The following is a 25,118-nucleotide window of genomic DNA, read 5'->3' as shown; positions in this document are numbered from 1 at the left end:
GGCAGCCCAAACCTGTCATTAGCGGTGAGGGCCATGACGGCAGGGGCCCCCCCAGTCCCAAGCCGCGGTCCAGGGCCTGGCAGCCCCGCCCCCCACCCCCTTCTTGATCCCTGAGGAATCTGGGGAATTGGAAGTAGGTCCAGATGATGTTGACACAGGAAATGGTCAGCAGCTGCCTGGACTCAGCCCTATAACCCCCACTGACCCCCACCCCCGGCCCCCTGCCGAGCCCCCTCTGACCTGTGTCATCTCTGACGGAGGCAGTCCAGGGCCCACTCAGCTCCCACCAGGATGTTTACAGATGGCAGGATGGAGTCAGCCTCACAAAGCTTCCTGAGAAATGGGGTCTGGACTGCTGGACATTGGCCCTCGGACCCGGTCCCTGGCCCCCTCCTCCCTCAGACTCAGGAGTCTGGATACAAAGATTTGCCTCCCCAGGAGAACTGAGCCCCCTCCTCACTGTGCTGAAAAGTTGAGTGGAGGGTCACATGGGGTGAACTGGGAAGTACCTCACAACCCAGCTCAAGTCAGCCTCCAGCCCCACTACTGGAAAAGACCAAGCAGGGAGTTTGATGATCTCCAGTTGAACCCCTTTACCCATTTTTGGGTGGGGAAACTGAGGTCTAGGCAGGTGAAGGGTCTCCATTCCCATGAGTTCGCTGTACCCCTGAAGGCTCAGGCGTGGCCATTCCCCATTGGGAGGCCTGGAATGCTGTTGAGACCAGGGGACTCCTGAGCAAGTGCCCGAGCTCCACCCATTTTCTCCTTGCCCTCCTAAATCCCCTGGTTGCAGAGAAGTGTCCCTAACAGTGGGGCTCAGTGAGGACTTCTGAGCCCAAGGGCCCTCTGCCTTTGGTCGCTAGGGGAAAGACCCCTGGCAATGAGGTCTCAGGAGACTTTGGGCCACCTGGAGCTGCTCCCAGGCCTCAGGTTACTAACAAAGGGATTCCTTGGCAAGGACTCTGGGTGCCTATGCCTCATGTCCCTGGTTGGTAAGGAACAGAGACCTTAGACCCCCTCCATTTTCCACCCAGGTGGCTAAGGAGGCTCTTCTAATACCAGGCCCCCACCCCACCCCCTAGGCCTCTTCCACCTGATTGCTAAGAAAGCAATTCCCTAGCAACCAGGCCAGTGTGACCCCCCCCCACCTTCCTTCTCCCACATTGCTAAAGGGCTCCCTAGCAACAGAACTTAGAACACTGGGGGCTGGGTGGGCGGGGCCAAGCTGGTTGCTAGGGGGATGGCCTTCAAGGTCTCTCCCCACAGAGGACCCAGGTGTCTGGGGAGGCAACATGGTGGGCTCTGGGATCCCAGCTTTGAGCCTCTTCCTGCTGATACAGGGCTCAGTAGGTGAGGGACACGGAAGAGAGGGTCAGACAGCTGAACAGGGGGCCTCCTCAGCCACTAATGCCTTCTCTTTTCTTTCACAGATGGGAATGGAATCCAGGGGTTCTTCTATCCGTGGAGTGAGTAGTGGCTAGATCCTAAGTCCTCAGGGACAGGACCTAGGGACCCGGACTCCTGGGTCTGAGGAAGGGGGGCAGGGAGGAGGGGCTGGGACCTGGACTCCTGGGTGTGAGGGAGGAGAGACTGGGGGCCTGGACTCCTGGGTGTGAGGGAGGAAGGACTAGACCTGGACTTCTGGATCTGAGTGAGGAGGGGGCTGGGGGCCTGGGCTTCTGGGTCTGATAGAGGGGCTGGGTCTTGGACTGAGTCCCATACAGAGCAAGCACTACAGTCAGCCTTCAGAGCTCGGCTTTGGGACCCTGGCTCTCTTGAGTCCCTGGGGCCAGACTCTGTGATGAAGCTGCTGCTCACGGTCGGTCCTCAGGCTGTGAGGGAGATGTATGGGACCGGGAGAGCTGTGGGGGTCAAGCAGCGCTGGAAAACCCCAATCTCTGTCTGCGTCTCCGATGCTGTTACCGAGATGGGGTCTGCTATCACCAGCGGCCGGATGGTGAGTAGAAACTGGGGTCCCTGGGGTGGGGGCTTGTAGCTGGGACCCCTGGGTCTCAAATCTCCAAACTTTGTTCAGAAAACATGCGGAGGAAGCACATGTGGGCGCTGGGCTGGACATGTGGAGGCCTCCTTGTCCTGATCTCCAGCATCTGCTTGGTCTGGTGAGTGGGGTTGGGGTTTGGGAGGGTGCCCTGCCCCCAGAGGAGCAGGTGGATAGGCCGAGGCTGAGCATGTGCCCTCCCCACCAGGTGGGCCAAGCGCCGGGATATGCTGCACCTGCCTGAGTTCCTGCAGGGCAAATGCAACCTGTCCAGGACTGTGTCTCTGTTATCCAAGGACCGGGGGACTCTGAGCGAAAAGAAGGCATCCATGGGCAGCATGCAAGCCTCCATGCCTTTGGAGGGGACCTTGGATATCTCAGGAGCCACTGAAGGGGAAGGGACAGAAGGGGGTGAAGAAACGGAAGGGGGGGAGGATGATGCTTAGGGGCACCCCTGGGGGGACCCCTCAATACAGATATAGCACACAGACATTTGATCTCTTTTCTGAGAGCCATGGGAGCAGGAGGCAGATAAGACCCAGAGGCAGGGAGAGAGAGAAAAAGAGAGAGAGAGAGAGAGAGTTTGGGGAGGGGTCCTGGGGTGAGTGATGGGGAGCTGGACTGTGATCATGGGGCTTATGAGCTGAGCGGGTAGAATGAGAGGGGTCTGGGGGTAAGCGGGAGGGATCTGAGCTGAGGGGGACCTGGGCAGATGAGGGCCGCAGGCTGATTGAGGGAGACTGGGCTGTGATCATGGGGTATTGGGACTGAGGGGGTATGAAATGAGGGATTTGGGGGTTAAGTGGGGGTGGCCTGGGCTGATGGGACTGAGGGCAGCTAGGCTGAGGGATGCCTGAACTAGGCTGGGTGGGACAAGCTGCAGCCAGGGGGAGGTGCCCCTCAGCACTCTTCCTGCAGGGAGCACCACTGCCTGACAGCCTCTGCTGCCCCAGAAGGGGACTGCGCTCCCCGCCTCCCCACCTGCATCTGACAGGCTTCCCACCAATGTCTGAGCATGGCCGGGGATCTGCAGGACTTGTGCCTCCCCCAGCAAGTGATGTAACTCTCAGACCCCTAGTGAGCTAGTGGAAATTTTCTTGGAAGTACGTTCCAGTTCAACACTTGTCCTGCCCACCCCTCCTTCCTTGCCCCTCTCGTTTCTCAGTGCCAAACCCGCACCAACCTCCACTGTATAAGTCTTTCCTCCAGTAAATATTTTGCAAGTCTAATTTGTCCCTCCTCTTCTTGGAGGGCCCCAAACTAACAGAGGGGCCTGGGCAGAGGGAGGTCTGAACAGAGAGTGTGGGTCTCGGCTCAACACCCTTTGGGAGAGGCCAGCATAAAGCTGGGCTCCTATGTCCCCAGGGGCTTTGGGTCCCCCAAGGACATGGGTGACCCCTCTGTGGATGTGGCCTGGGAAGAAGCAAGCAAGCTCACACTTGCCCCAGTGCCATCCCTTTCCCAGACAGACAAGCAGAGCTGGGAGGCAGAGCCATTTATCCAGGTGACATAGAGGGAGCACAGGTAGGCATCCTGGCGGCCAGATGATATCGAGGGCAGCTACACATCTCAGTTGGGTCCTGATAGGTGGAGTCCTGGGTTCATCTGCAGGAGGGAGGGTGAGGTTAGTAGCTGCTCAGGAACTCGTAACCCTCTGTTCCCTGTGCCCACCACCCAGTGACCTGCTTCAGCCCCTCACATATTGACTCACACACTTGCTCACTGGCTCTTCTATGCTCTGATTTGCTGCAGTGTGCGTGTGACTTTAACTCATTGGAATCCAGTGGTACAAGTGGGAAATGAGAGACTGGGAGAGATATATGCAGAGACAAAAAGACATGGGAGATAGGAAGAGAGACTAAGAGGGAGACACAGGAACTGAGAGAGAGAGAGAGACAGGCAGAGACTAACAAAGAAGAGAGGAGAGAAAGGACAAAGAATGGGAGTGGCTCTGCATGGCCACTCAACTAATTTTGGTCCCAGAGAGAGAGGTGTGCAATCAGAGCGAAGGCCTCTGGGTCCCTCTGTTAAAATTCAAGTGCTTGAAGGACCTCACCCTTACCATTGAGGAGTCCTTTGTCTGGACAGGACCCTTTTCCTTCTAAAAGGGGCATACACTCAAGTCAGCTGGGCCATTTTCTGGCAGGTGGTTCCAGGTGGTTCCAGCAGGGAAGGTCCACCCAGCTGTGTGAGACTTCTGGGCAAGGTAAGGATTTTCAGGGGTAATTTTTTTTTTTAACTTTTTAAAAAATTTTATGTAAGTTGTTTTTCCAGGACCCATCAGCTCCAAGTCAAGTAGTTTCAATCTAGTTGTGGAGGACACAGCTCACAGTGGCCCACGTGGGGATCGAAGTGGCAACCTTGTTGTTAAGAGCACTATGCTTTAACCAAGCATAGTGAGTTAACCGGCCGCCCCCTTCAGGGGCAATTTTAACCACAGGTGGTTATTTCTGCATTATATGCCAAATTTTGTGTTACTTCATGCTTCACCCATGCATGTAGTTGTTTATCCTTTCTTACGAAACTGATTCAGTCACTCATCCATCCATTGTTCCACCCATCTATTTGCCCATTAACCAATCCATCCATCCATCCATCTATCCATCTGTACAAACCAGTTAGCCAGTCACCCATTTACCCATCTATCAATCGACAATCCAATCATATCCATCCATCCACCTACCCATCCATCAATCCAACTACATCCACCCATCAACCAGGCTATCCATCCATTAATCCATCTACCCACCCATCACTCATCTATCCATCCATCCACCCATCCATCAATCCAACTACATCTACCCAACAACCAGGCCATCCATCCATCTAGCCAATCACTTATCCATCTGTCTATCACCCATCCACCCACAAATCATCAACCTCTGATTTCCTGAGTTGAATTTTTGCTGGGCAGTGCTGAGACTAAAGATACTAGAGACCCAGGCCTTATCTTCAAGGGGCTCCTTTCAAGTGGGAGAGACAGTACCAGCACACAAAGACACAACACATGGCGATACAAGCCATAGTGGGTAATTCAGACAATATGAAGACCCAGAGAAAGGCAGTGGAAGCCAACTGTGGTGAGAGCCTGTCTAGGGACTGAGGGATGTCATCATGACTGCAGAGAAGGCAGGAGATGTGGGTCTGAAACATGGGGGGCCCACATGCCAGTGAGAGGCTTGGGTTTAACCAGAGGGCAATGGGGAGCCACAGCAGGTCTTTGAGCAGAGGGAGAGTGTGTTTAGGAAAGGAAATAGAAGGTAAAGGAGAAAGGGGAAGGAATGAGCCTTTCCTGCATCTTGGTATGTTGTCATCACTCTCCTGCTTCAGATAGTGATTTCCACTCTTTCCCCCCTCTTTAGATTTTTTGTAAGGAGGATCCCAGCTGTGTGCCCTTGGGCAAGAGGTGGCACCTTTCTGGGCCGCAGTGTCTTACACTGGGATGGGGAGGGTAAAAGTAGCGACTTCAGAGACTCAGTTACACTGGATTAAATGGGACCTGGTGAGCCTAGGGACTGGAGTGCAGGGAGGAACCTCCAAGCTAACAGTGACTTTCCCATCCCTACGCGGTGGGGGGCGGGGTTTCATTTGTCTCTCCCAAGTCTGCATCTCTCTCCATCCTCTGGGTCTCTGCTTCTCTCCTTTGAGAAGAAATTTTGACCTGGTCCTCTCTCCCTCCCTCCCTCCCTTTCTCCCCATTGTCTCTCAGTCTCTATCTCTCCATCTTTCCCAGTCTAATTCCATCTCTCCCACAGTCCCTCAATCTCTCCTTCCTCATCTCCCCCGCAGTCCTTCTCTCTCCCTTCGGTCGCTCCATCTCTTCCGCAGTCCTTCCCTCTCCCCGCCCCACCCCCGGACCCTCACCTCGGGCTCACTCGGTGCCCGTGCCTGCCGCCCCGGGCGCGGCCTCGAGCGTGGCAAGCTGCAAGCGCACGCGACGGGAGCCAGAGGCGGGCGGCAGGGGCGCGCGGGCGGCGCGGCGCGCTCCCCTAGAGCCGGGCGCCGCGCGCGGGCCGGCGGCGGTGGAGGCTGGCGCCGACCAGCGGCGAGAGAGCTTGCGTGCTAGACGCGCGAGCGCCGAGGGCCGCAGGCCGTAGTCGCGCTCGAGCTCCTGGCGCGAAATCTCGATGTTGCCAGTGTACCAGAGGATCCAACCCAGCAGGCTCAGGAAGACGAGAAGCGCGCCGGAGTAGATGAGCAGGTCGCCGAAGTCGCGGCCGCGCACCTGCAGCTGCGCGAACACGCCGGTCAGCAGTGCCGCCATGCCCGCAACGTCCAATGCCACGGCCAGTAGCAGCGCCATCCGGCAGCGGCCCAGGCCCGACGCCGGCGCGGGCGCGCCTGTCGGCGGGGACTGTGCCCCCGGCGGGGGCCCCTGCGAGGCGCACGCCGCTGGCGCCGCCGCCATGGCCCTGCTTCGCCGCGTTGGCTCGGGCAGAGAGCGTTCCGGGTGCCGCCCGGGCAGGGGCGGGGTTAGGGGACGGCGCCAGGTGTGCCCGGCGCCCGCCAGGTCACCTGAGCCGGGCGGGTGCTGACGGGCCCGGTTCCGGGCGCCTTGGCCGGGGTTTCTGTGCAGGGCTTGGCCCTCAGGGATAGGGTGGCCCAGCGCCCCTGCACCCCAAGGAGCGGAAGCAACGCCTGGTCAACATTCAAGTGCTCTTTAATGGAGGCAGGGCAGGGCCCTGTGGAAGTCAGGGCCTTGTTTGTTTAGCCCGCCTCCAGGGGCCCCCCTGTGAACCCACAGTGGGGATAGTGGGGGTCAAAAACAAGGGTCAGACAAGGCCCTGGACCCCAAGTGGCTGTGGGACGCAGGTAAGTAGCCCTAGAGCAGTCAGGTTAGGTACTCTAAGGGAAGAAACACGGGGCTCTGTGCAGTTGAGGTTTCTCTCATTACCCGTCCCTTGTGGCTTCCTGGGTGCCTCGAGCGAATGAACCGAGGGCACAAATGTGGACTGTTCACAGGACTCTCTGACATCACCATCAGATTCAGGGTGTTCTGATGGAGGTAACGTAAGACATTGTCATTCCTTTGTTCGGTAGGGGTTTCGCTAGGCGCTGTGCTGATGAGACGAGGACACAGATTTATCAGGCAAGGCTCCTGCCCCTTAAAGATAACCTTGGAAACAAAAAGGTCGAAATTAACAGTAAATAAACTTTCAGGAAGTTTTACGGGTGTGACATTAGCGGACTCAAGGGGAGAATGGGGACGGAAGCTGAGAGGCATTGGTAAGGGGCTGGACGAACAGGTATGGGACTCTTAAAAGAACCAAGAGCTTCCCAGGCAAATCTCTTCCAAACAACTCGCACTTAGAGGAAATCCACACTCCTGGGTGGCAGTCTACGAGAAGTTTCCGTTTACCTAAGCCCTGAACAGCTCCGGGACTGGATCGGGGCCGGCTGGAGACCAGAACTGCGAAGGTCTGCCGGGATAAGCCGAAGAGTTCTGAATGTAGCCGGATGGAGACCGATTGTGTCCGAACAGACCCGAACCGGACATGGGCCCTAAGGGAAGGCGGCCACATCCTCCGAAGAGCGTTTCCGGAGAGGTCCGAAGGTGCACGAGCGGGCCTACGTGTGTTTGTCGGGAATAGCCGAGGGCTTACGAAGACGACCGAAAGCACCCGAGGATTCCGAAGCTAGGCTTAAGTATTTCACGCACTCACATGTTCATTCATAAACATAAATCCTAAAATGTTTATTGGGCTCCCATGCTGTGCCAAGCACTGGGTGAGCAATACAGGGGAGAGGACGCTGACGAAGAGGATTTGGGGCCTCGAACTGGACCCGGTCGGAAACTAAGTCGTGGAGTTTCGTAAACACGAAGGTCCCTGGAACGTTGGCGATGCGCGTCGGAAAACACGCCCTCGGGTCTCTAGCCGAAGAGCTCCGTAGGTTCCCGAGCGGTATGCGACGGGCTTGCGGAAATAGCCGAACGTCATCGAGCCGCTTCGGAGGCGAACGAAAGGAGGCGGAGGTCAGGCGACTGCGCGCTCGTGCCCAGAGAGGAAACGGAAATGCGTGTCGGTATTAAAGGCATTCTCCCGCCCCCTTTATTCCTCTTTCCGTCTCCGGCTGTGGCAACGAGAGGAGGTGAGCCGAGGCCTTCCGTACCCCGCATGGCCGCATCTCACGCGAGCTGCCCGGTGTTTGCCTCTGTCGGTTTCTTCCATTGCGTCCCTTGCGTCCTTAGCTGCCGCCTAGCTCCGCTACCCGAAGTTGCTGTGGGTTTTCATGTTGTTTCTTGCAGTTAGCCTCGGCGCCTGACTTCAGCCTTAGGTCGCCCAGCCCCGCCTGGCAAATTCCTAAGTGCTGCCTGCCCTCAGGTTGCCCCATTCGCCAGGTTCCCTCTTGGCATTGTCTTAGCATGGGGCCTGGCGTCGGCCTGCTGCTCCCTTTGTCATCTTCCCGTACCCCTTTCTCCGCAGCTGTCGCCATGTCTGCGCATCTGCAATGGATGGTGGTGCGCAACTGCTCCAGCTTTCTGATCAAAAGGAACAAGCAGACATACAGCACCGTAAGTGGGGGTCGGGATGCCTGGGTCTGAGGGAGGCACTTCGCTATCGCAGGATCTCCTCCCTCTTCATTGCCCCCCCCCCTCTTCCCAGGAGCCCAATAATCTGAAGGCCCGCAATTCCTTCCGTTACAACGGGCTGATTCACCGCAAGACGGTGGGCGTGGAGCCAGCAGCCGATGGCAAAGGTGTGGTGGTCGTCATGAAGCGGAGATCTGGTGAGCATTTCCCTTGGCTTGGCCCAGACGGCAGGCCCCCATCGCGTCAGGGAGCTGTAATTCTGCCACAGAATCGGAGGATTCCTGGAGTGAGGATGTTCTGGGAAGCTCACTTCCCTTACCACCACCCCATGGTCTGTGGGAGCTGATCAGGTCTCTTAACCTGTTTAGTTTCGTGTGAAGTAGAGAAATTAATAGGACCTGAACTGTATGTAGTGAGCCAGGGTGCGTGATCAAACGACTTCAGGTTAAGACCTTTAAACAGTTCAGGTGGAGGTGGATGCTTCCATTTCACTGCAATAGGAAAATTTGGACAAATAGATGAAACTTCCCCTGGCTTCCACTTGTAGGAAGTGACAGGCTGGGTCACAACCTGCAAGTGGACCCTCATTCTGCTTGTGTGGACTCAAGGAGTCCTGAGCAACCCACCTCCATAAACTTAGGCATGGAGGGGCTTTTTTAGTGTCTTTAAAGGAGGTCCTGGAGGCAGGGCCTCTGGAGGGTTATTAACAGTTGATTCATTTCTGGTCTTTGCTGGGATTTGTAAGAGAAAGGAATGAGGTTTTCCCAGGTTTCTGATTAGAACCAGCTTCTGTTTGGGGTCGGTGCCCAACATCCTGGTCAGTGTCAACAGTGCCCCAGACCTGCAAACCGTGGAGGGGTGTTACCCACCTTCTCGGGTTTCCGCACTCCTGAGAACATCCTTGTGGTGTGTCAGGTCCTAAAAAGTTCCCTTTTCTAGGGATTGTTGGGTGGCCTTTCCTGTCAGGAACCAACTCAGTCACGCCCCTGGAATGGCAAGGGGTCCTTGGCCTCTTGGGGGAAACCAGGAGCACAGGACTCCAATTGGGCCCCCATCAGCTCTGGCACAAGAAAGGGGGTGTTTCTTTTTAGTCCTGGGCATTGGAGTCCAGACTGCACTATGCACAGGTGAGGTCTCTTTCTCACCCTCAGCACACCGTGACTCCTTGTCCTCCAGCTTCAGGGCCAGGCCTCAGCTTGGCATTGACATTTCAGACTCTTGTTACAGAAGGGGTGCCCAGAGGCCCAGGAGGGAGGGGCAGGGTGCTGAATGCTCACTCTCCGGCCAACACAGTGCCGAGTGCCAGCCTCACCATCACTGCCCCTGGAGTCAGGCGGCCTGCATTCCAGTTCTCTTGTGTGTGACCTGGACAGAAGACCTCATCTCATTGTGTCTGCCCCATCTCTATAAAGTGCGGTGGTGGTGGATGCTGTGTCTCCGACATAGTGATGAGATGCCTGTATAGTGTCCAGGGCAGGACCTGGCCTGTGGTGGTCACTATGAGTGTCCCATAAATTGCAAATCAGTGTGTGTAAGTGGGGCTGGCTGCCCAGGCTCACAGCTGAGGTGCTCCTGCTCTTGGCATGCGATAGCACCCTTGCCACTTTGAAGGTATATTAAAGGCCAGGCCATCCGACTGACCCCTGGGGCTCCCGCTCTCCCCCACCAGGCCAGCGAAAGCCAGCCACCTCCTATGTGCGGACCACCATCAACAAGAACGCCCGGGCCACCCTCAGCAGCATCCGGCACATGATCCGCAAGAACAAGTACCGTCCAGACCTGCGCATGGCCGCCATCCGCAGAGCCAGTGCCATCCTGCGCAGCCAGAAGCCGGTGACACTGAAGAGGAAGCGGGCTCGCCCCACCAAGAGCTCCTGAGCACCTCCCTCCCAAAGCAATAAAGCATAAAGTGTCGGCCATCTTTCTCCAACCACCTCGCCTGGGCCTCCCTTCTGTGTGGCTCCAATGCTCTAGCTCTGAGTGTGTGTCCCAGAACACCTGGGCTGGGGGAGAGGGCTCCACCTAACCACTGGTACCACAGGTGGCAGCGCGTGGGTACGAGCAGGACCTGGCGCAGGAAGGGAGCCCAGCCACAGCTGTTGCAGGTGACCTCCCCCTTGAGGGCTGGGGGCTGGTGTAAATCCTCACATTTCAGCACCTTAGATGACTTCAGTGGGACATTTACAAAGTGCAGGTTAAACAAAAAACCCTGTAGAATCAGAAACTCAGTCTGCTAGCATACAACAAAGCTTTAAGAAAGACCCTAAGTGCCTACTTTTGATCATGATCTAGGGTGGGAATGTAGACCCAGGGCTGCACACCTCTTATAGGTGTGTGGTGTGGCCTGAGAAGGTGGATGTGTTTACCATCCAGGTCTTTGTGGACCCCACCTTTAGTCCCTTTGTTTCTCCTGGGGCAGCCTGAACACTTGTGACAGGAACTTGGGGAGCCGGCTCAGAAGCAGTCCTTGCCTAGCCTGAAGAGTGCAGGTGGGCCCTCTGCTGTTGGTCTGGAGCAGCTTACAGCCCTTCAAGGAGCCCCACAGGAGTGAAGTGAGTGTCCTAGGACTTGAGGGGTGGGCAGAGCCCTTAGAATTAGGCCATAGCTGCCAAAAGTGCCCATTTCTAAATAGGCAATGGAACTCGTGAGGCCTTGCAACTGGGGTGCTATCCCCATCTTGGAGAGGTACTAAAGCCCCTACAAGTCACCCAGCAGGGAGGTGGCAGCCCCAGGCTTCCCGTAAGCCAGCAGCCATGTCATCAGCCTGTTCTTGGTTAAGGACCTGGCCAGCCCACTTTCTACAAAACTGCTAGACTGGGTGTGAGCACTCCATCCTTCCAGCCATCCCTCACCTGCTCCTTGGTCTACTGCAGTCCCTCGGACGACCAGTGGGGTGTGGCCACGCTTCTCCACTCGCATCAGTTCTTTCCGGCCTTACTGCCTCTGACATTCCCATCTGGAGCTGCCTCTTGTTTAGGGTGTTACAGTTCTGTCTCAGGTGTTCCCTGATCTGTCAAAAGAAGGTTCTCCTTTTTTCCCTGACCCCTTGCCTGAATGCCTGGAGGTGTTTATCACAGGACCTGTGATAACACCAACTCTGCCACTAGCTGTGTGGCCTTGGGCAAGTAACGACCTCTGTACCTGTGTTGTCAGAATTCAGGGGGTTAAATTAAGAGGCTGAGGATGGCCTGAATATAGCAAGTGCTGAGTAATTCAGTGGAGAACAAACGCTGGAAGGACTATTCCATCTGTGTGAGGGTGTGTGTGTGTGTATATACTGGGGGTGCCAAAAAAATGTATACACATATCTTTTGGTATATATTACTACAATTTTAATAACAGTTTTCTTAAAATGTGGACTTCTTTTTTTGGCATCCTCTACATATACCCATGTATATACACTTGTGGGGTGGCCATTTCTCATCCAAGTGCCCCTGACACCCCATGAAGCAGGTGTCATCCCCACTTTACAGATACAGAAATAGGCTCAGATGGAGGGAACCCACATTATGGCTCCTGACATGTTTCCTGTTTACCTACTATGTGGCAGCCACTATGCCAGGGGCCAAGGATCTAGCATCGAGGCGATCCCTTGATTCCTGCCATCGTGGGGACCTTGTTTAGAGAAGAGGACCTTGTTCCTTGTCCCCACTCTATAGCTCTGTGGCCAAGGACTAAGGGCCTCCTAGTTCCCCCACTGGGGTCAGGCAGGAGCCCTGCCTCCAGGGGCTGACTCCACACAAACGTAGAACTCCTGGCATCCACGCCCCCGTCCTCCAGCCTTCCCTAGTTAACAGATGTGACCCTGACCACTTCTTGCCAAAGCCTTTATCTCACCTGGACTCTTGCAGTAGCTGCCATCCTTGCCCCACTTGGGACTGTTCTCCACAGAGGTCCCGTTGGAACTAAATCCATGTGATTTAATGCCTTCTCAGAACACTCCCACCATTCCCATCCCCTCTGAGTGAAAGGCAGACCCCTGGTAGTGTGGATGAGGCCCAGCTCCACCTCACTTCCCTCCACCCAGACACCCAGGGCATTTGTACTTGGAAAAGTTATCCATTCTAGCGTGGTTGGTCCATCTGTCCAGGATGGGTGAGATGAATGATGGCACATCTCTAATGGAATACTTAGGCAGCTAAGAGCAGAGAAGGGCTGTAAATGCTGATAGGGACACATTTCCAAGACTTGCTGTTAAGTCAAAAAAGCAAGGTGCAACATACTATTACAGGATACTGCCAGTTGTGTAAAAACAAAAGGGAATGGGCTTGGAATATATATACGTATTTACTGGGGAAGGGGAACAGGACTTTATTGGGGAACAGTGTGTACTTCCAGGACTTTTTCCAAGTCAAGTTGTTGTCCTTTCAGTCTTAGTTGTGGAGGGCACAGCTCAGCTCCAGGTTCAGTTGCCGTTGTTAGTTGCAGGGGGCGCAGCCCACCATCCCTTGCAGGAGTCAAAGAATTGAACCGGCAACCTTGTGGTTGAGAGCCCACTGGCCCATGTGGGAATCAAACCGGCAGCCTTCAGCATTAGGAGCGTGGACCTCCAACCACCTGAGCCACTGGGCCGGCCTGGAAGAATACATACTTAAATTTACTTGCATTTGGGTAGAATTCCTCCAGAAAAATACAAGAACCTGGTAACATTCTTGTCCCTGATTGACGGAATTTGGTGTTGGGGAGACAGGACTGAGAGGGAGCTGTTTCTTCGTAGAAACTTTTGTTATCTTAAAAATCTTTGCTTTTTGAATGGATAACATTCACAAAGTATTCCCGGCTCTCCTTCCTTGAGACAGTATTTCCAGGTTCTACTGTGACCTTCCAGAGGCATTAAATACACTTGCAATGAAATAACACATGCGTCCTATTTTAAAAATTGGACAGAAATGATAGCATATATACACCATTTGCATGTTATTTTTCACTTTAACATATTTTGGATATTGGTCCATATCTGTACATAATGAGCTTCTTCATGTGTTCAAAATTCTGAAATGTAGCAGACATACAGAAAGTAAATAAAACATTTATAGACTTATAAAAATAACTATAGAACAATCACCCATGTAATCAACACCCAGCTAAAGCAGGAAAAGACAACGGCCCCCAGAAGCCCTCCTGGCTGCTTGCCAGCTGGAAGTGACCAGAATCCCAAGCTTTATGGACACAACCTTTTCGCTTTTCAGTTCTACCATCTATGGATGTCCGTTTAGCAACAGCACTCATCTCTACTTGGTTCAGATTGGGTATGAAGGCATTTGAGCTGTCACTCTCTTTTGTGACTTGTTTGGCTGGTCATGACGTTTGTGATTCTCCCATGCTGCTGGTAGTCATGATAGCTCATTATTTCTGTGTTGTACTGTTTCTTGAATATACAAGTATGTTTATACTGTTTTGCAGTCATGACAAGTGTTGTTTAAAGCCTGTGGTTTCTGTGCAAGAATGCCGAGCAATAAGGTATGTGTGCTTTCAACTGTACCATCATTTCACGCTCCCATCAGGAGCCTATGAGAGTGTCTGTAACTCCACAACCTTGCCAACACTTAATGTTAGACTTTATAACTGTTGCTAGTTTCATGGAAGTGTAGTGGTTTCAACTTTGGCTTACACTGCATTTTCCAAGTTACTGATGAGGATGTTTGGTAGTTATTTGGATTTCCTTTTGTGAAGTGTTTGATCAAGTGCTTTTGCCCACTTGTCTTTTGTGCTGTCTTCTTGACTTGTAGGAGCTCTTTATATATTGCTTGGATTATTTTGGGTTATATGACTTGCAAATATGTCTGTCTCACTGATTTGTCTTTCACACTAAGATAAACAGTTCTTGATTTTAAAAAATTAAGTCAACTTGAAATATACAGGTAACACCCATACAACACGGCACTTCTATAACATGATTTCGCTCTAACATGGTTCGAGAATTGGGGAAAGCCCTCATACAACACGGCATCCTAGAACACGGTTTCACTCTAACACGATATGAGAATTAGAGAAATCCCTAAACAACACCGAGTGTAAAAAAAGGTTTTAAGAGCAAAAGGTATCATTTGAAATTTTTCATTCGAGTGTGGATGTTGTATCAGATTTGATTACAGAATTTTAAAATTTATTAGAATTTTAAATCCATTTTGTTCATGGAGTATTAAGTACATAAGAAAACGCCCTTGGTTAGTCGTGCTTAGTAGTGATGAAGAAAACATTAATACATGTTAATGTTATACTTTTGGTGAAAATTGCTTTAATAAAGATATGTCTTATAAAAATAAATTTTTTTTAATTTTTGGAAACTAACTCCTTTTTGTGCTAGTTGTTTCATGTAACAGATTTGCATAACACAGCATTTTTAGGAACCTAACAACCATGTTATACGGGGGTTATCTGTATACCTAGTCTAAATTTTGATAAACTTATGTGCCCGTCTGACAAGATCTGGAATGTGTCCATCACCCCAAAACTTCCCCATGCCCCTGTCCATTTGATCCTCCCTGACCCAGACTGCCAATGACCTGCTTTCAGCCATTTAGTGATTAATTTTGCCTGTTCTCAAATTTCGTATAAAGGGAATCAAATATTTTGCACACTTCTGTATATGCCTTCACTCAGCATGTAATGTTTGAGATTTATCCATGTTTTGTGCATCAGTATTTTGCTGAGTAGTATTTTATTGTATGAATTTGCAATTTCTTTACTCATCTGTTGAACATTTGGGTTATTTCGTTTTTGCCTATTATAAACATAAACTAAAAATTCATGTACAAGTCTTTTTCACATTTTTCTTTTTCATTTTATGATCATTTTTGACACTGTATCCTGAGGGCCTTAGCAACAAAATTGTCGCGAAGGGACGAGAACCTGAGGTGAAGCCAGTTGGTCTTCGGTGGCCACCCATTTCTCCAAGACACACTGCTTCACGTCCCACCACTTTTGTAGCCCTTACGCATGAGCCTCCGTGGCAGCACAAGAGGTAGTGACTGCCATCATGTCCTGCAGGTGAACTCAAGATAAGATGGGCACTCCAGGGCTGCCAGTGTGTAAAGCTAACCTGCTTCAGTTCCCACCCCTCCCCTGGAGTGGGGGCTGAACCTATAACAACACTGGTTACTGCAATCCCATCATCACTTGGTTAATTGAGTACCTGGGCAGCCTCATCAGCTGAGCCCTTCAAAGGACTGGGCCCTGAAGTCAGACATCCGAGGCCCAGGCAGCAATAACCCGAGCAGCTTCTGAGGACAGTCCCTACACCCCCAAGAACTGTAATCCACTACGACCTTTAAGAGGACCCAAGAAAGGAATATGGCAGGCAAAGACCTCAACTTCAATGTGAACTGACAAAGTAACCAATCATCACACCGGGATTTCTGAGCACAGAAATTGGAAGACGGGTGTCTTATTGGGCCTGGGATTCATGACATTATGCAGGAACACACGCGAATCTTAGGCCCGAGCTGGATCTGGTGACAGCATTTCGCCCTAGTCCAAGACAGATGCACAAGGTTTGTCAGAGGGAGAGCAAAGCACCTCATACCTGTCTTGGCCAGCAGGCCCCAGACTCCCTCCCCTCCACCCCAATTTAGGCGGGAAACCTGACTCCATAGGTGGCCTCAGAGCTCAACCAGAGGGCCCACTGTTGAGGCCTATGCATGGACTGGAGCCCACAAGGCACAGGCTGGTCCTGGGGCATCATCTGACAGACACAGTAGCTGCTTTTCCAACTTTATTTAGAAAAACAAATCCAGGTCCCAGTGGCCCCGTGCCCTCCCCCACCCCAGCCATAACTTAAATAACTTAGAGACAGAGTTGAGGGTCGGGCAGGGGTAGGGAGGGAAGAACCCATTACAGCCGCCGCAGCGCCCGCTTCTTGTCCGTCTTCTTCTTGGCCGCCAGCTTCTTGTCACGCTCGCCCGCGTGCTTCTTGGCCATGGGCCCCTCGGCTCCCCCTGGACCCCCAGGGGCCAAGGGGTCAGCGGAGGAGGCCGCAGTGGCGGCACTGGCCAGGGCCCGGCCAGCCTCAGCCCTCCCACTGCTGGGCCCGCCAGCACCCCCATGGATCTCTGTGAGCAGTCGGGCGCGGGCCGCGTACTCCTCGTAGTTCTCCAAGAGCAGGCGGCCCGCCTCCTCATTGAGCGCAGACTCGGGGTTGGGGTGGATCAGCAGGCACTTGATGGTCTGTGGGGAGAGGGCATGGGGTCAGGGTGCCGGGCCAGCCACAGGCCATACCACCCTCCACCCTGGCTGTTCCCTCTGCTCCCAACACTTCCTCCACATCAGACAGTCACCTCCTCCTGGTCTTTGCTCAGTGTCACCCACACAGGCTCACTGCGGCCTTGACTGGGGAGGAGAAAGGGACTTCCCCAAGGTCACTCAGAAGGTGAGGAAGACAACTTAGGAACTCACACCTGGGCCTGCTGGACTGCAAAGCTCTTTCCACACCGCTACAGTAAGATGAACAGCCCCTGGGTGGTCACTGGCTTTAACAGAAATCCCAAGTGCAGACTCTGGCTGGGCTAGACCATATGCAAGAAAGGGACCAGGAACGCAAAGGGGCCTTGCCTCTACATTCATTCTAAAAGGAAACCCAGAATGCCCCAGAATGTGCCTGGCCTTGAGCAGGTGACATAACCTTTCTGGACTGTAAAGGAGGGGCAGTGACAGGTGCTACCCGGGGCCGTTGTGACACATGCAAAGCACCCGGCCCAGCCGACATCAAGGACCCAGGATCACACCCTAATTCTGCACCGCACAACAGAGACCCTTCCTGTAGCTTCCTCATGGCCAACCCTGACACAGGGCTGGCACCATGGCCCCCAGGGATCATTGGGGACACTCAGAATTACACTATGCTCGTCGCCAGTGTCCCCTGGCAGCCACCACTGACACTCCAGGGAGAGGGAAACGTTGGGGGTGGGGGTGGGGGTGGGGGGAGTGTCTGTTTATCTTGGAGTTCAAGCCTCCCAGATGCCCTGCAGGAAATCCCAGTTCTCTGCCCTCCCTACCATCTTCCCCAGGGACTCATGAGAAATCCAGTTTTCAAAAAAAACCTTAAGCTTCAAGCAGGAGGGGAGGCAGCCTGTGACCTCAATGCTTTAGGTAGTCTGTGGGGACCTTGGAGCACCACTGTAGTCCAGGGTGTCTCCATCGGGGCCCGACTGACATTGGCTGCTGATCACTAGGGGCCATCCCTGCACTGCAGGGTGTGGAACAGCACCCCTGGTCGCCTGCCCCACTGGATGCGACAATTAAAAATGTCTCTGGACAATGCAAAATGTCAGAGGAAGGGAAGGCAAGGAACCTTACACCTGTCCCCTGGCTGGCAGCTATTGAGAGCAGGCCCCGGGCCTCCTTCCCTCAGACCATTTTAGATGAGAAATCTGACTCCAGAGGTGGGGCAGAATCACCCCGGTTGAGAAACAATGGTTTATGAAACCATTCTGGAATTACGGGGAGATGACTGCACAAACTTTGTGACTACTGAAAAACCCATGAGCTGTATACTTTAGGTGCTCCAAGTACTGAACAACCTGTACAATCACACTTGTCCAGCACTGTCAACCCTTCCAGAATTTTCCAGAAAAGCTGTAAACCTGAATTTGGAAGCCCCCAACCACTTCAGAGTTGATTTTAAAAAATAAATAATGCACTGATGATGCTGAGATGTCACCGGGGTGTCCAGGCCCAGGGCCCCCAGACCTCACCAGCAGCACATGCCGGATGCCCAGCTCAGCCGTCCAGTCCCTCTTGAGCACGTTGACACAGATCTCGCCATTGGCGCCCACGTTCGGGTGGAAGATCTTGGTCAGGAAGTAGCCCTTGGGTGGGGAGGCGGGAAAGTCCTTCCCCAGCAGGAGTTTCATGCGGAACAGGCCTCCAGCATACGGGGTCCCCTCTGCAGTATGGGGACGGGGACTGGGTCAGGAGGCTCAGGAATCCCAGGCACCCCGCAAACCCCTAAGCTCTGCTGCCTCCTCCACAAGACTGGGGGATTCTGGAGAGCAGGACCAGACTAGGTTCCCAGGGGCTACAGGCATCCCCCTGAGAGGAAGCCCCGATTGTGGCCCCACTTGTGTCGCCACCAAATCTGCCTCTTCTCTTCCAGTAAAGGCCCCAGTCATGCACCCTTCCCAAGAGACAGACACTGGCATCCATTTGTCTTCCTGGAAAAACATCTACTTGGAAGCCTTGCGGGGAAATGATGGGACAGTTGTGAACTCCACGGTTCTCCCTGCCTCAGTCAACAGTTCTCCTGTCCACCCACTTGACCAGATAAAACAGATGTGGGAGCCGGTCTGGACCCATCACTGTTTTTCTCACGCCCTAGTCCCCACATATGACCCATCAGCGGCCAGGCAGGTGACCTCAGGGTCCGATCCTGACTGTCCCCACCTTAGTCCAGCCGAACCACTTCACCCCTCACCTAATGCCACCAGTATTGATGGCTTCCTGCCTGGGCTCCAACTTCGACCCCCCGGAACCCCCAGTCTACCCACTGAAATCAAAGTCAATTCTGTAGAGACCTGTAACACCTGCTTTAAACCTACCAACAACTTCCTTTCCAAACTCCTTACAGAGGTCTATAGGCCCTCAAAGATTTACTCCCTAAAAGCTTCCCCTGTCCTTTTTCTTTTTGTTCTTACAAAGCACCCACTGTGCTCCATGAGGGGTAGGGGCAGGGGGAGGATCCCAAAAGGCCCTGAGACAGCACAGGAGGTTTCCTTGACCCCTTCCCCACTGTCCCCTCTCCTGACTGGGTCCTTCACTACACTCTTGGAACATTTTGACGTACTCTGTGCCTTCAACTAACAGCACAAACAAAGTGCGCCTGAAATGATGCGCTAAGTCCGTGCTGGATGAAACAACCAGATGCAGTCACTCGGTTATTACCGTTACATCCCCCAGCACTCTGGCTGGCGAGTTGTCTGTTATGTCCTAAGAGACCCTGACAGCAGGATGGAGTCTGAGGTCGCCAGCCAGGCCCGTCCTCCAGCCTGCTGATGCTGTTCCCACGGCCTGGCACCATCTCCTACTCCCACTGAATTCCTATCTATCTTCCAGGTCTGCCAGCCTTGCCCCAGCCCCAGATAAGGCCCCCGTTAAATGCTCCCGCAGAGACCAGGGTTTTCTCACAATACTCACAGGAAAAGCGTACACAATCATTTGTCACCTTTGCTGTCTGTCCTGCCCTGCAGGCTGAGCACCTCTAGAGTTAAGTAAGAGCCGTGCGGGTCCAGTCTACCATTATGTCCCCAGCAACTGGCAGATTTCAGCTTACAATGGGAGCTTCCTATTCTTATCCTAAAGATGACAAGCAATCTAGGAAGTGCGCCTCTCCCTCTTCCATTCCCACACTCACCAGGGCCCTCAATGGTGACCTGCAAGTCAGTGAGGTCCTCCTCGTTGGGAAAGACCTTGATGCCATCGGGAGGGTCCGTGGTCAGCGTCCTCACTTCCTTGTATACCAGGCGGATGATGTGGGGGGGTAAATTCTCCACGTTGGAGTTCTGGGCACGGAGACAAGAGGGTGAGTGGCCGCAGCGCCCAGCAGGATCTAGGATGCAGTGGCCCCCCCTACTCTTGACCGTGCAGTCCCAGGCGGTCCATCGCACCTGGGCTCGCAGACCCCCACCCAGGATGCTTCAGGCGGCCGTCCCAGGCTGATCTCCCAGTAGAAATGGGGGCGGATCTCCGAGGGGGCTTGCGGATGACTCCACTCTCCCAGAAGCCCCCAGTGCCCGCTCGTAGCCCCCCAAGGACCCCTCATGATTCCGGGTAGGCCACGGCCTACCCTGTTCCTTTCCCCACTAAACCTTGGTGAAACAATCCTAGAAACCCCAGCTCGGGTCTGGAGATGGCGGCCGAGCGGCTCCCGGAACACCCGCGGGCGAGCCACAAAGCCCGGACCTCCCCCCTCCGCCCCAGGGCTCAACCAGGCCTTCACCTCCAATGAACCTCCCAGCCGCCCGAACTTCTGCCCAGCCTACAGGAAGGCCCGTGGACCCATCCCCGGCCGGGGATGCCCAGGCGGGCCCTCTAATACTGTACGCTGCCGCGAGAGGCTCCTGAGACCCCGCCTTCTTCTCCAGGGGGGCCCCCCACTACCCCTCCCGGGTCTGGCCGCAGCGCTCACCATGACTGCGGCCGGCCGGGGGCGGGTCCCCCCGGCCCCCTTCCTGCGCTCTCCGGGCCGCCGGCCGGGGCGGGGGGCCCAACTGCTGCCGCTGCGGCCCTGACGAGGCCCCGGCGGCCCCGCTCCGTTCCCCGCAGCCTCAGACGCCCACCTCCGACAGCACCCGCAACTCCACCCACCCCGGATGCCCGGCCGCACTCAGCCGGCCGCGCGCCCACCGCCACCCTTTTATATCCGGCTACAGGCCGCGCCCCCTCGCACCCTCTGAGCGCCGCGCCTCGACCCGTGACGTCAGCGCGCACGGTCCACAGCATTCGACGCGCTCGCACCCTTTCCGCAAGCTTCGAGCAGAAGCGGGAAAAGTTGTGGAGCGGGCGCGGGCCGACCAATGGGGGCGCGCAGGGGTCGAAATGGGGACCCCGGAGTATGGAGGGGCTGAGACGGGGGAGTCGAGAGGGAAAGAACGCGAGAGGCAATAGGACTGCTGATTGGCCCGTTTGAATGAGACGCCGCCATGGTCCGGCGTACGCACGCGCGCCCAGACGCTCAGGAAATCGCGCACGCGACTAACGGTTGGCCGCGGAGCCCGGGAGGGGCGAGGGGAGGCGGGACTTGGGGGGTTAAACGGATGATGGAAGGCGCTACAGCCAATAGGAAAGCGCAATCGTGGGACGGTGTCCCGAGACTCGCACGGGCCAATCCGTGCCGGAGAAGGCGAAGCCAGGGGGTGGGAGGTTGGAGAGTGACCAATAGGGGCCCTGCTTAGCGCGGGCCAAGCCGCTCACAGCCAACGAAATTCGTTAATTTTGTATATGCATAAAGTGTGCAGGGCGGGGGGCAGGGCGGCCGCGACCCCTCCTTAGCCTGTGGTGGGGGTGGGCGCCGGGAATCGCTCTACTTTTTTCCTTGAGGCGCCATTTTATGTGGGGATTGACCTGTGATATGTGTTGTGTGTTGTGGAGGTTCCAAGACCAGTCAGTGCGACCTTGAAAGCTTGGACGCCTGGCTCTCCGAAGTATGACCCCTGACCCTGGCCAGGTCTCAGTCACAACGCCTGGCCTCAGTTTCCTCCCGTGGGAAATGGGCGCTGGGTTCCCTCGTGATGCCCGAGAAAGAAGAAAGCATCCCCAGGCCTTCAGGGCACCACCCCCCTGGGACCGACCCACAGCCTCCAGGCCTTCGCTACTCACCTTCTCTGTCTGGGAAATGGACACCCAGTTACCGGGAAAGGGGAGCTTCTCCAGGTCTCAGAAAATGGGCTTGCAGTGCCCTGAAAACAGGTCTGTGTTGATGCCAAGAGAGGAGAGACTCAGAGGCTGAAATGGCCTAATTGGCTCATCTGTGCATTGGGATTGTGGTGCCCCTCTCAGGGCCTCTGAGCTCAGTAAAGTAGGGTCCAGCTTGGCCACAGTGTCCTCAAAAGACTCCTGGCTACCACCTTCCCCTCACGGGGCTCCACTTCTGGAAAAGGAGGCAGAAGGGTGTAAAAGACACCCATGGAGTAACACTCATGGTGACAACTAAGGTTGGTGGAGGCCTACCCATGCGGGCCTCTCCCACACCTGACCTTCAATCTTAGCCTGCTGTGTGCAGGCGATGCCTGCCCATTTAAGAACAGACAGGGATACTGAAAGAAGAGCTGGCTCAAGTGACATGCCCTGGCTTCCCCCAACCAGGACAAGGCAGAGGTGATGGTCTGTTTCAGAAACCCACTCAACAGACATGATGATGATGGTAATGGATATTGTTTATGACACACTTGCCATGTGTCAGGGCCTGATCTCATGTAACCCTTGCAATAGCCCTGTTAGGATAGTTTATGATTCCCTTCCAGACACCGCCATTCATTCCATGAACTTTTTGAGCTCCTATGATGTGGCAGGAAGGAAGCTGTGGGGATATGACACAGAGTCCAAAGGACAAAACCCCTGTGCTCATGGGGCTTATGTCCTTATAGGGGAGCCAGACAGTAAGCAAGAACGTGTACACCATCATGTGGCCAAGTGATAAATCAGGGTCAGGGGATAGGGAAGATGGGCTGCTATTTGACTTCCACTGGGCAGGAAGGACTCTCTGAGGAAGGGTCACCTGGACTACAGAAAGGTCTATGGGAAAAACATTTCGAGAAAAGGGAACAGCAGCTACAAAGGCCCAGGGAGGGGATTGTGCTTGGTGTGTTTGGGGCACCATCACGAAACCGGTGAGGCTGGGTCAGAGGGAGCTGGGCAGGTGGAGGGCACTGAGGTCAGAGACGTCAGGGGGAGCAGTGGCTTTGTCACATACCTGCGCAGTGTGTGTTCTTTTCCTCGAGCACTGGGGAGCCACGGAGGCTTTGACAGCATGATTCCACGTGACTTAGAGGCAGGAACAAGGGCCAATGGGGAGGTGATTGCAGCCGTCCAAGTGGTTATGCCGGCCGCTCTGACAGGTTGGTGGCAGGGGGATGGGAGAGGCAATGGGGTTTAGTGAAGTCCACAGGAATTGGTGTTAGATTGAACCTGGTATGAGAGGGAGGAAAGGGATGGCCTACACCCTGAACAGTTGAAACCTTTTCAGTAAAGGTTTTTGACGTTGTGGGCCATCAGTCTGCCGAACCTACTCAGCTCTGCTGCCATAGACGATATGTAGATGGAGGGGGTAGGTTTGTTCCAATCAGACTTTGTTTACAGAAACAGGCAGTGGCTGAAGTTGGCCCTCAGGGAGGCTGTCCTTTACCGACCTCTGAAATCCAAACGTGCCCCACCCCTGCTAAAAACCCTCCAAGAGCCCCCCCTCCATACTTAATTTTGAATCAATCCCAAACTCGCATGAGGTCCATCAGCACACTCTCCCTGAGGCCCCCTTGGCCTTCTTTCTGTGTGTCCCTGGTCTAAGCCAAGCTCTGTCTCACCTGAAGACATTCACATGTGATTCCCCTGTACCTGGAGAGCTTTCCACCTCCTCTTCTGTCCTCCTGTGTCCTTGGCTCACCTTAAAATGTCACCTCTCAGATCAGCTTCCTTTGCCTCCACTTTCACACTGTTCACATCACCCTCTATGATCTTTGTGGTCCATTAGAATTTGTAATTACTTGTTTACATATTTGTCTCTGTCTCCCTATCTAAATCAGACCCAGGAGAGCAGGGACTGTGTCCTCAGCCCCTTCTGGAATGCCTGACAGATTGAAGGTGTTCAACAAATATTTATTGAGTACCTACTATGTGCCAGGCACCTTTCTGGGTGCTTGGGATATAGCAGTGAACAGACGAAGAAGATATTTGCTCTTGTGGGGCTTACCATGGTGGGGAAGACAGACACAAAAACGAAATAAAATAAGTGAAATGCGTTGTATGTCACAAGGGAGCGAGTGTTGTGGAAAAAGAGAAAAGTAGAGCAGGGAACAGGCTCAGAGTACCAGGTTGTGCAGATGCCCTGGTGAATTTTAAGCCAGGTGGCCAGAGTAGGCCTCACCAAACAGGTGTCACTTGAACCCAGCTTTGAAGAAGGGAGGAAGTTAGCTATGTACTTCTCAAAGGAAGAGCATTCCAGGCAGTGGGAACAGCTGGAGCCTAGGTCCACATTACAGAAGCTGCAAGGAGGCAGGTATGGTTGGAACAGTGCGCAAGGGGGAGGGTGTGGGGCCATGAGGTCAGAGAGATGTATGAGGTCAAGGTTGGGGAGGGGTCATCATGCAAGTCCTTCAAAACCATGGTGAGGACTCTGGCCTTTCCTCAGAGGGAGTAGGGAGCCACTGCAGTATTTTGAGCAGAGGAGTGCTGTGGTCTGACTCAGGTTTTCCCAGGTCACTGACTGCTGGGTGAAGAGAATGAACGGGGGTAAGGGCAGAGGCAGGGAGGCCGAGGAGGAGGCTGTTGCAGTGACCCTGAGAAGTGGCAGTAGTGGTCAAAAAAGAGACACAAATGGCCAATAAGCACATGACAAGATGTTCAGCATCACCAGCCACCAGGGAAATGCAAGTCAAACCACAGTGACACCCCACTTCATACAACCAGATGGCTATGATCAAAAAGTCAGATAATAATAGTGTTGGGGAGGATGTGGGGAATTGGAACACTCACACATAGCTGGTGGGAATGAAAATGGTGCAGCTGCTTCGGAAAAGAGTCTGGCAGTTCCTCAAATGGTTAAACGTAGAGTTACCATATGGCCCAGCAATTCCACTGGTAGGTATGTACCCCAGAGAAAGGAAAACATGGCTATACAAAAACTCACACACAAATGTTCATAGTGGCATTATTCACAGCACCCAAAAGGTGGAGACAACCCATGTTCATCAACTGATGAGTGGATAAACCAGCTGTGGCACATCCGCACAATGGAATATTATACGGCCGTAGAAAAGAAGGAGGCACTAACATTCACTACAACATGAGTGAACTTTGAAAATGATTCTCAGTGAGAGGAGCCAGTTACAAGGGACTACATATCGTGTGACTCCATTTACATGAAATGTCCAGAACAGGCAA

General features: G+C 54.0%; 4 protein-coding genes across 5 annotated transcripts; 2 read left to right on the top strand and 2 right to left on the bottom strand.

Annotated features, from left to right (window-relative positions):
- Positions 1-569: 569 nt before the first annotated feature.
- TMEM190 (transmembrane protein 190) lies at positions 570-2,445 on the top strand. The gene is made up of 5 exons (XM_019710925.3): positions 570-1,350; positions 1,431-1,466; positions 1,832-1,957; positions 2,036-2,120; positions 2,208-2,445. Exons 1-5 carry the CDS (start codon positions 1,293-1,295, stop codon positions 2,443-2,445), a joined length of 543 nt encoding a protein of 180 aa, XP_019566484.1. The 5' UTR covers positions 570-1,292.
- A 1,034-nt stretch (positions 2,446-3,479) lies between these two features.
- On the bottom strand, positions 3,480-7,776 carry TMEM238 (transmembrane protein 238). The gene is made up of 3 exons (XM_019710935.3): positions 7,359-7,776; positions 5,864-7,115; positions 3,480-3,604 (listed from the first exon to the last, which is right to left on the bottom strand). Exon 2 carries the CDS (start codon positions 6,405-6,407, stop codon positions 5,871-5,873), a length of 537 nt encoding a protein of 178 aa, XP_019566494.2. The 5' UTR covers positions 6,408-7,115; positions 7,359-7,776; the 3' UTR covers positions 3,480-3,604; positions 5,864-5,870.
- A 159-nt stretch (positions 7,777-7,935) lies between these two features.
- Positions 7,936-10,461, top strand: RPL28 (ribosomal protein L28). 2 transcript variants are annotated; one of them, XM_019710933.3, is made up of 4 exons: positions 7,936-8,089; positions 8,425-8,513; positions 8,605-8,728; positions 10,201-10,461. In XM_019710933.3, exons 1-4 carry the CDS (start codon positions 8,014-8,016, stop codon positions 10,407-10,409), a joined length of 498 nt encoding a protein of 165 aa, XP_019566492.1. In that variant the 5' UTR covers positions 7,936-8,013; the 3' UTR covers positions 10,410-10,461. The 2 variants fall into 2 exon arrangements, with proteins under 2 accessions (XP_019566492.1, XP_019566493.1); XM_019710934.2 differs by having other exon boundaries at positions 8,089-8,220.
- Positions 10,462-16,232: 5,771 nt separating this feature from the next.
- UBE2S (ubiquitin conjugating enzyme E2 S) lies at positions 16,233-20,847 on the bottom strand. The gene is made up of 4 exons (XM_019710921.2): positions 20,653-20,847; positions 19,879-20,026; positions 18,224-18,414; positions 16,233-16,697 (listed from the first exon to the last, which is right to left on the bottom strand). Exons 1-4 carry the CDS (start codon positions 20,653-20,655, stop codon positions 16,365-16,367), a joined length of 675 nt encoding a protein of 224 aa, XP_019566480.2. The 5' UTR covers positions 20,656-20,847; the 3' UTR covers positions 16,233-16,364.
- Positions 20,848-25,118: the final 4,271 nt, after the last annotated feature.

The sequence above is a fragment of the Rhinolophus sinicus genome, chromosome 8 (assembly GCF_057876585.1).
Source record: "Rhinolophus sinicus isolate RSI-liver-muscle chromosome 8, RSI-T2T, whole genome shotgun sequence".
Classification (NCBI taxonomy): domain Eukaryota; kingdom Metazoa; phylum Chordata; class Mammalia; order Chiroptera; family Rhinolophidae; genus Rhinolophus; species Rhinolophus sinicus.
Note: the sequence above shows the minus strand (reverse complement) of the source record. Positions and strands in the feature narration are given on the sequence as shown.

Bases quoted from the DNA above. Each gene is read 5' to 3' on its own strand.
- RPL28 (XM_019710933.3), top strand. From the start codon at position 8,014: ATGCGTGTCGGTATTAAAGGCATTCTCCCGCCCCCTTTATTCCTCTTT. The intron at 8,090-8,424 runs GTGAGCCGAGGC...CTTTCTCCGCAG, and splicing joins GGCTGTGGCAACGAGAGGAG to CTGTCGCCATGTCTGCGCAT. The intron at 8,514-8,604 runs GTAAGTGGGGGT...CCCTCTTCCCAG, and splicing joins ACAAGCAGACATACAGCACC to GAGCCCAATAATCTGAAGGC.
- UBE2S (XM_019710921.2), bottom strand. The intron at 18,415-19,878 runs GTGAGTGTGGGA...CCCATACTGCAG, and splicing joins GGTCACCATTGAGGGCCCTG to AGGGGACCCCGTATGCTGGA. The intron at 16,698-18,223 runs GTGAGGTCTGGG...CTCTCCCCACAG, and splicing joins GCATCCGGCATGTGCTGCTG to ACCATCAAGTGCCTGCTGAT.
- TMEM190 (XM_019710925.3), top strand. From the start codon at position 1,293: ATGGTGGGCTCTGGGATCCCAGCTTTGAGCCTCTTCCTGCTGATACAG. The intron at 1,958-2,035 runs GTGAGTAGAAAC...AACTTTGTTCAG, and splicing joins CTATCACCAGCGGCCGGATG to AAAACATGCGGAGGAAGCAC. The intron at 2,121-2,207 runs GTGAGTGGGGTT...CCTCCCCACCAG, and splicing joins TCCAGCATCTGCTTGGTCTG to GTGGGCCAAGCGCCGGGATA.
- TMEM238 (XM_019710935.3), bottom strand. From the start codon at position 6,407: ATGGCGGCGGCGCCAGCGGCGTGCGCCTCGCAGGGGCCCCCGCCGGGG.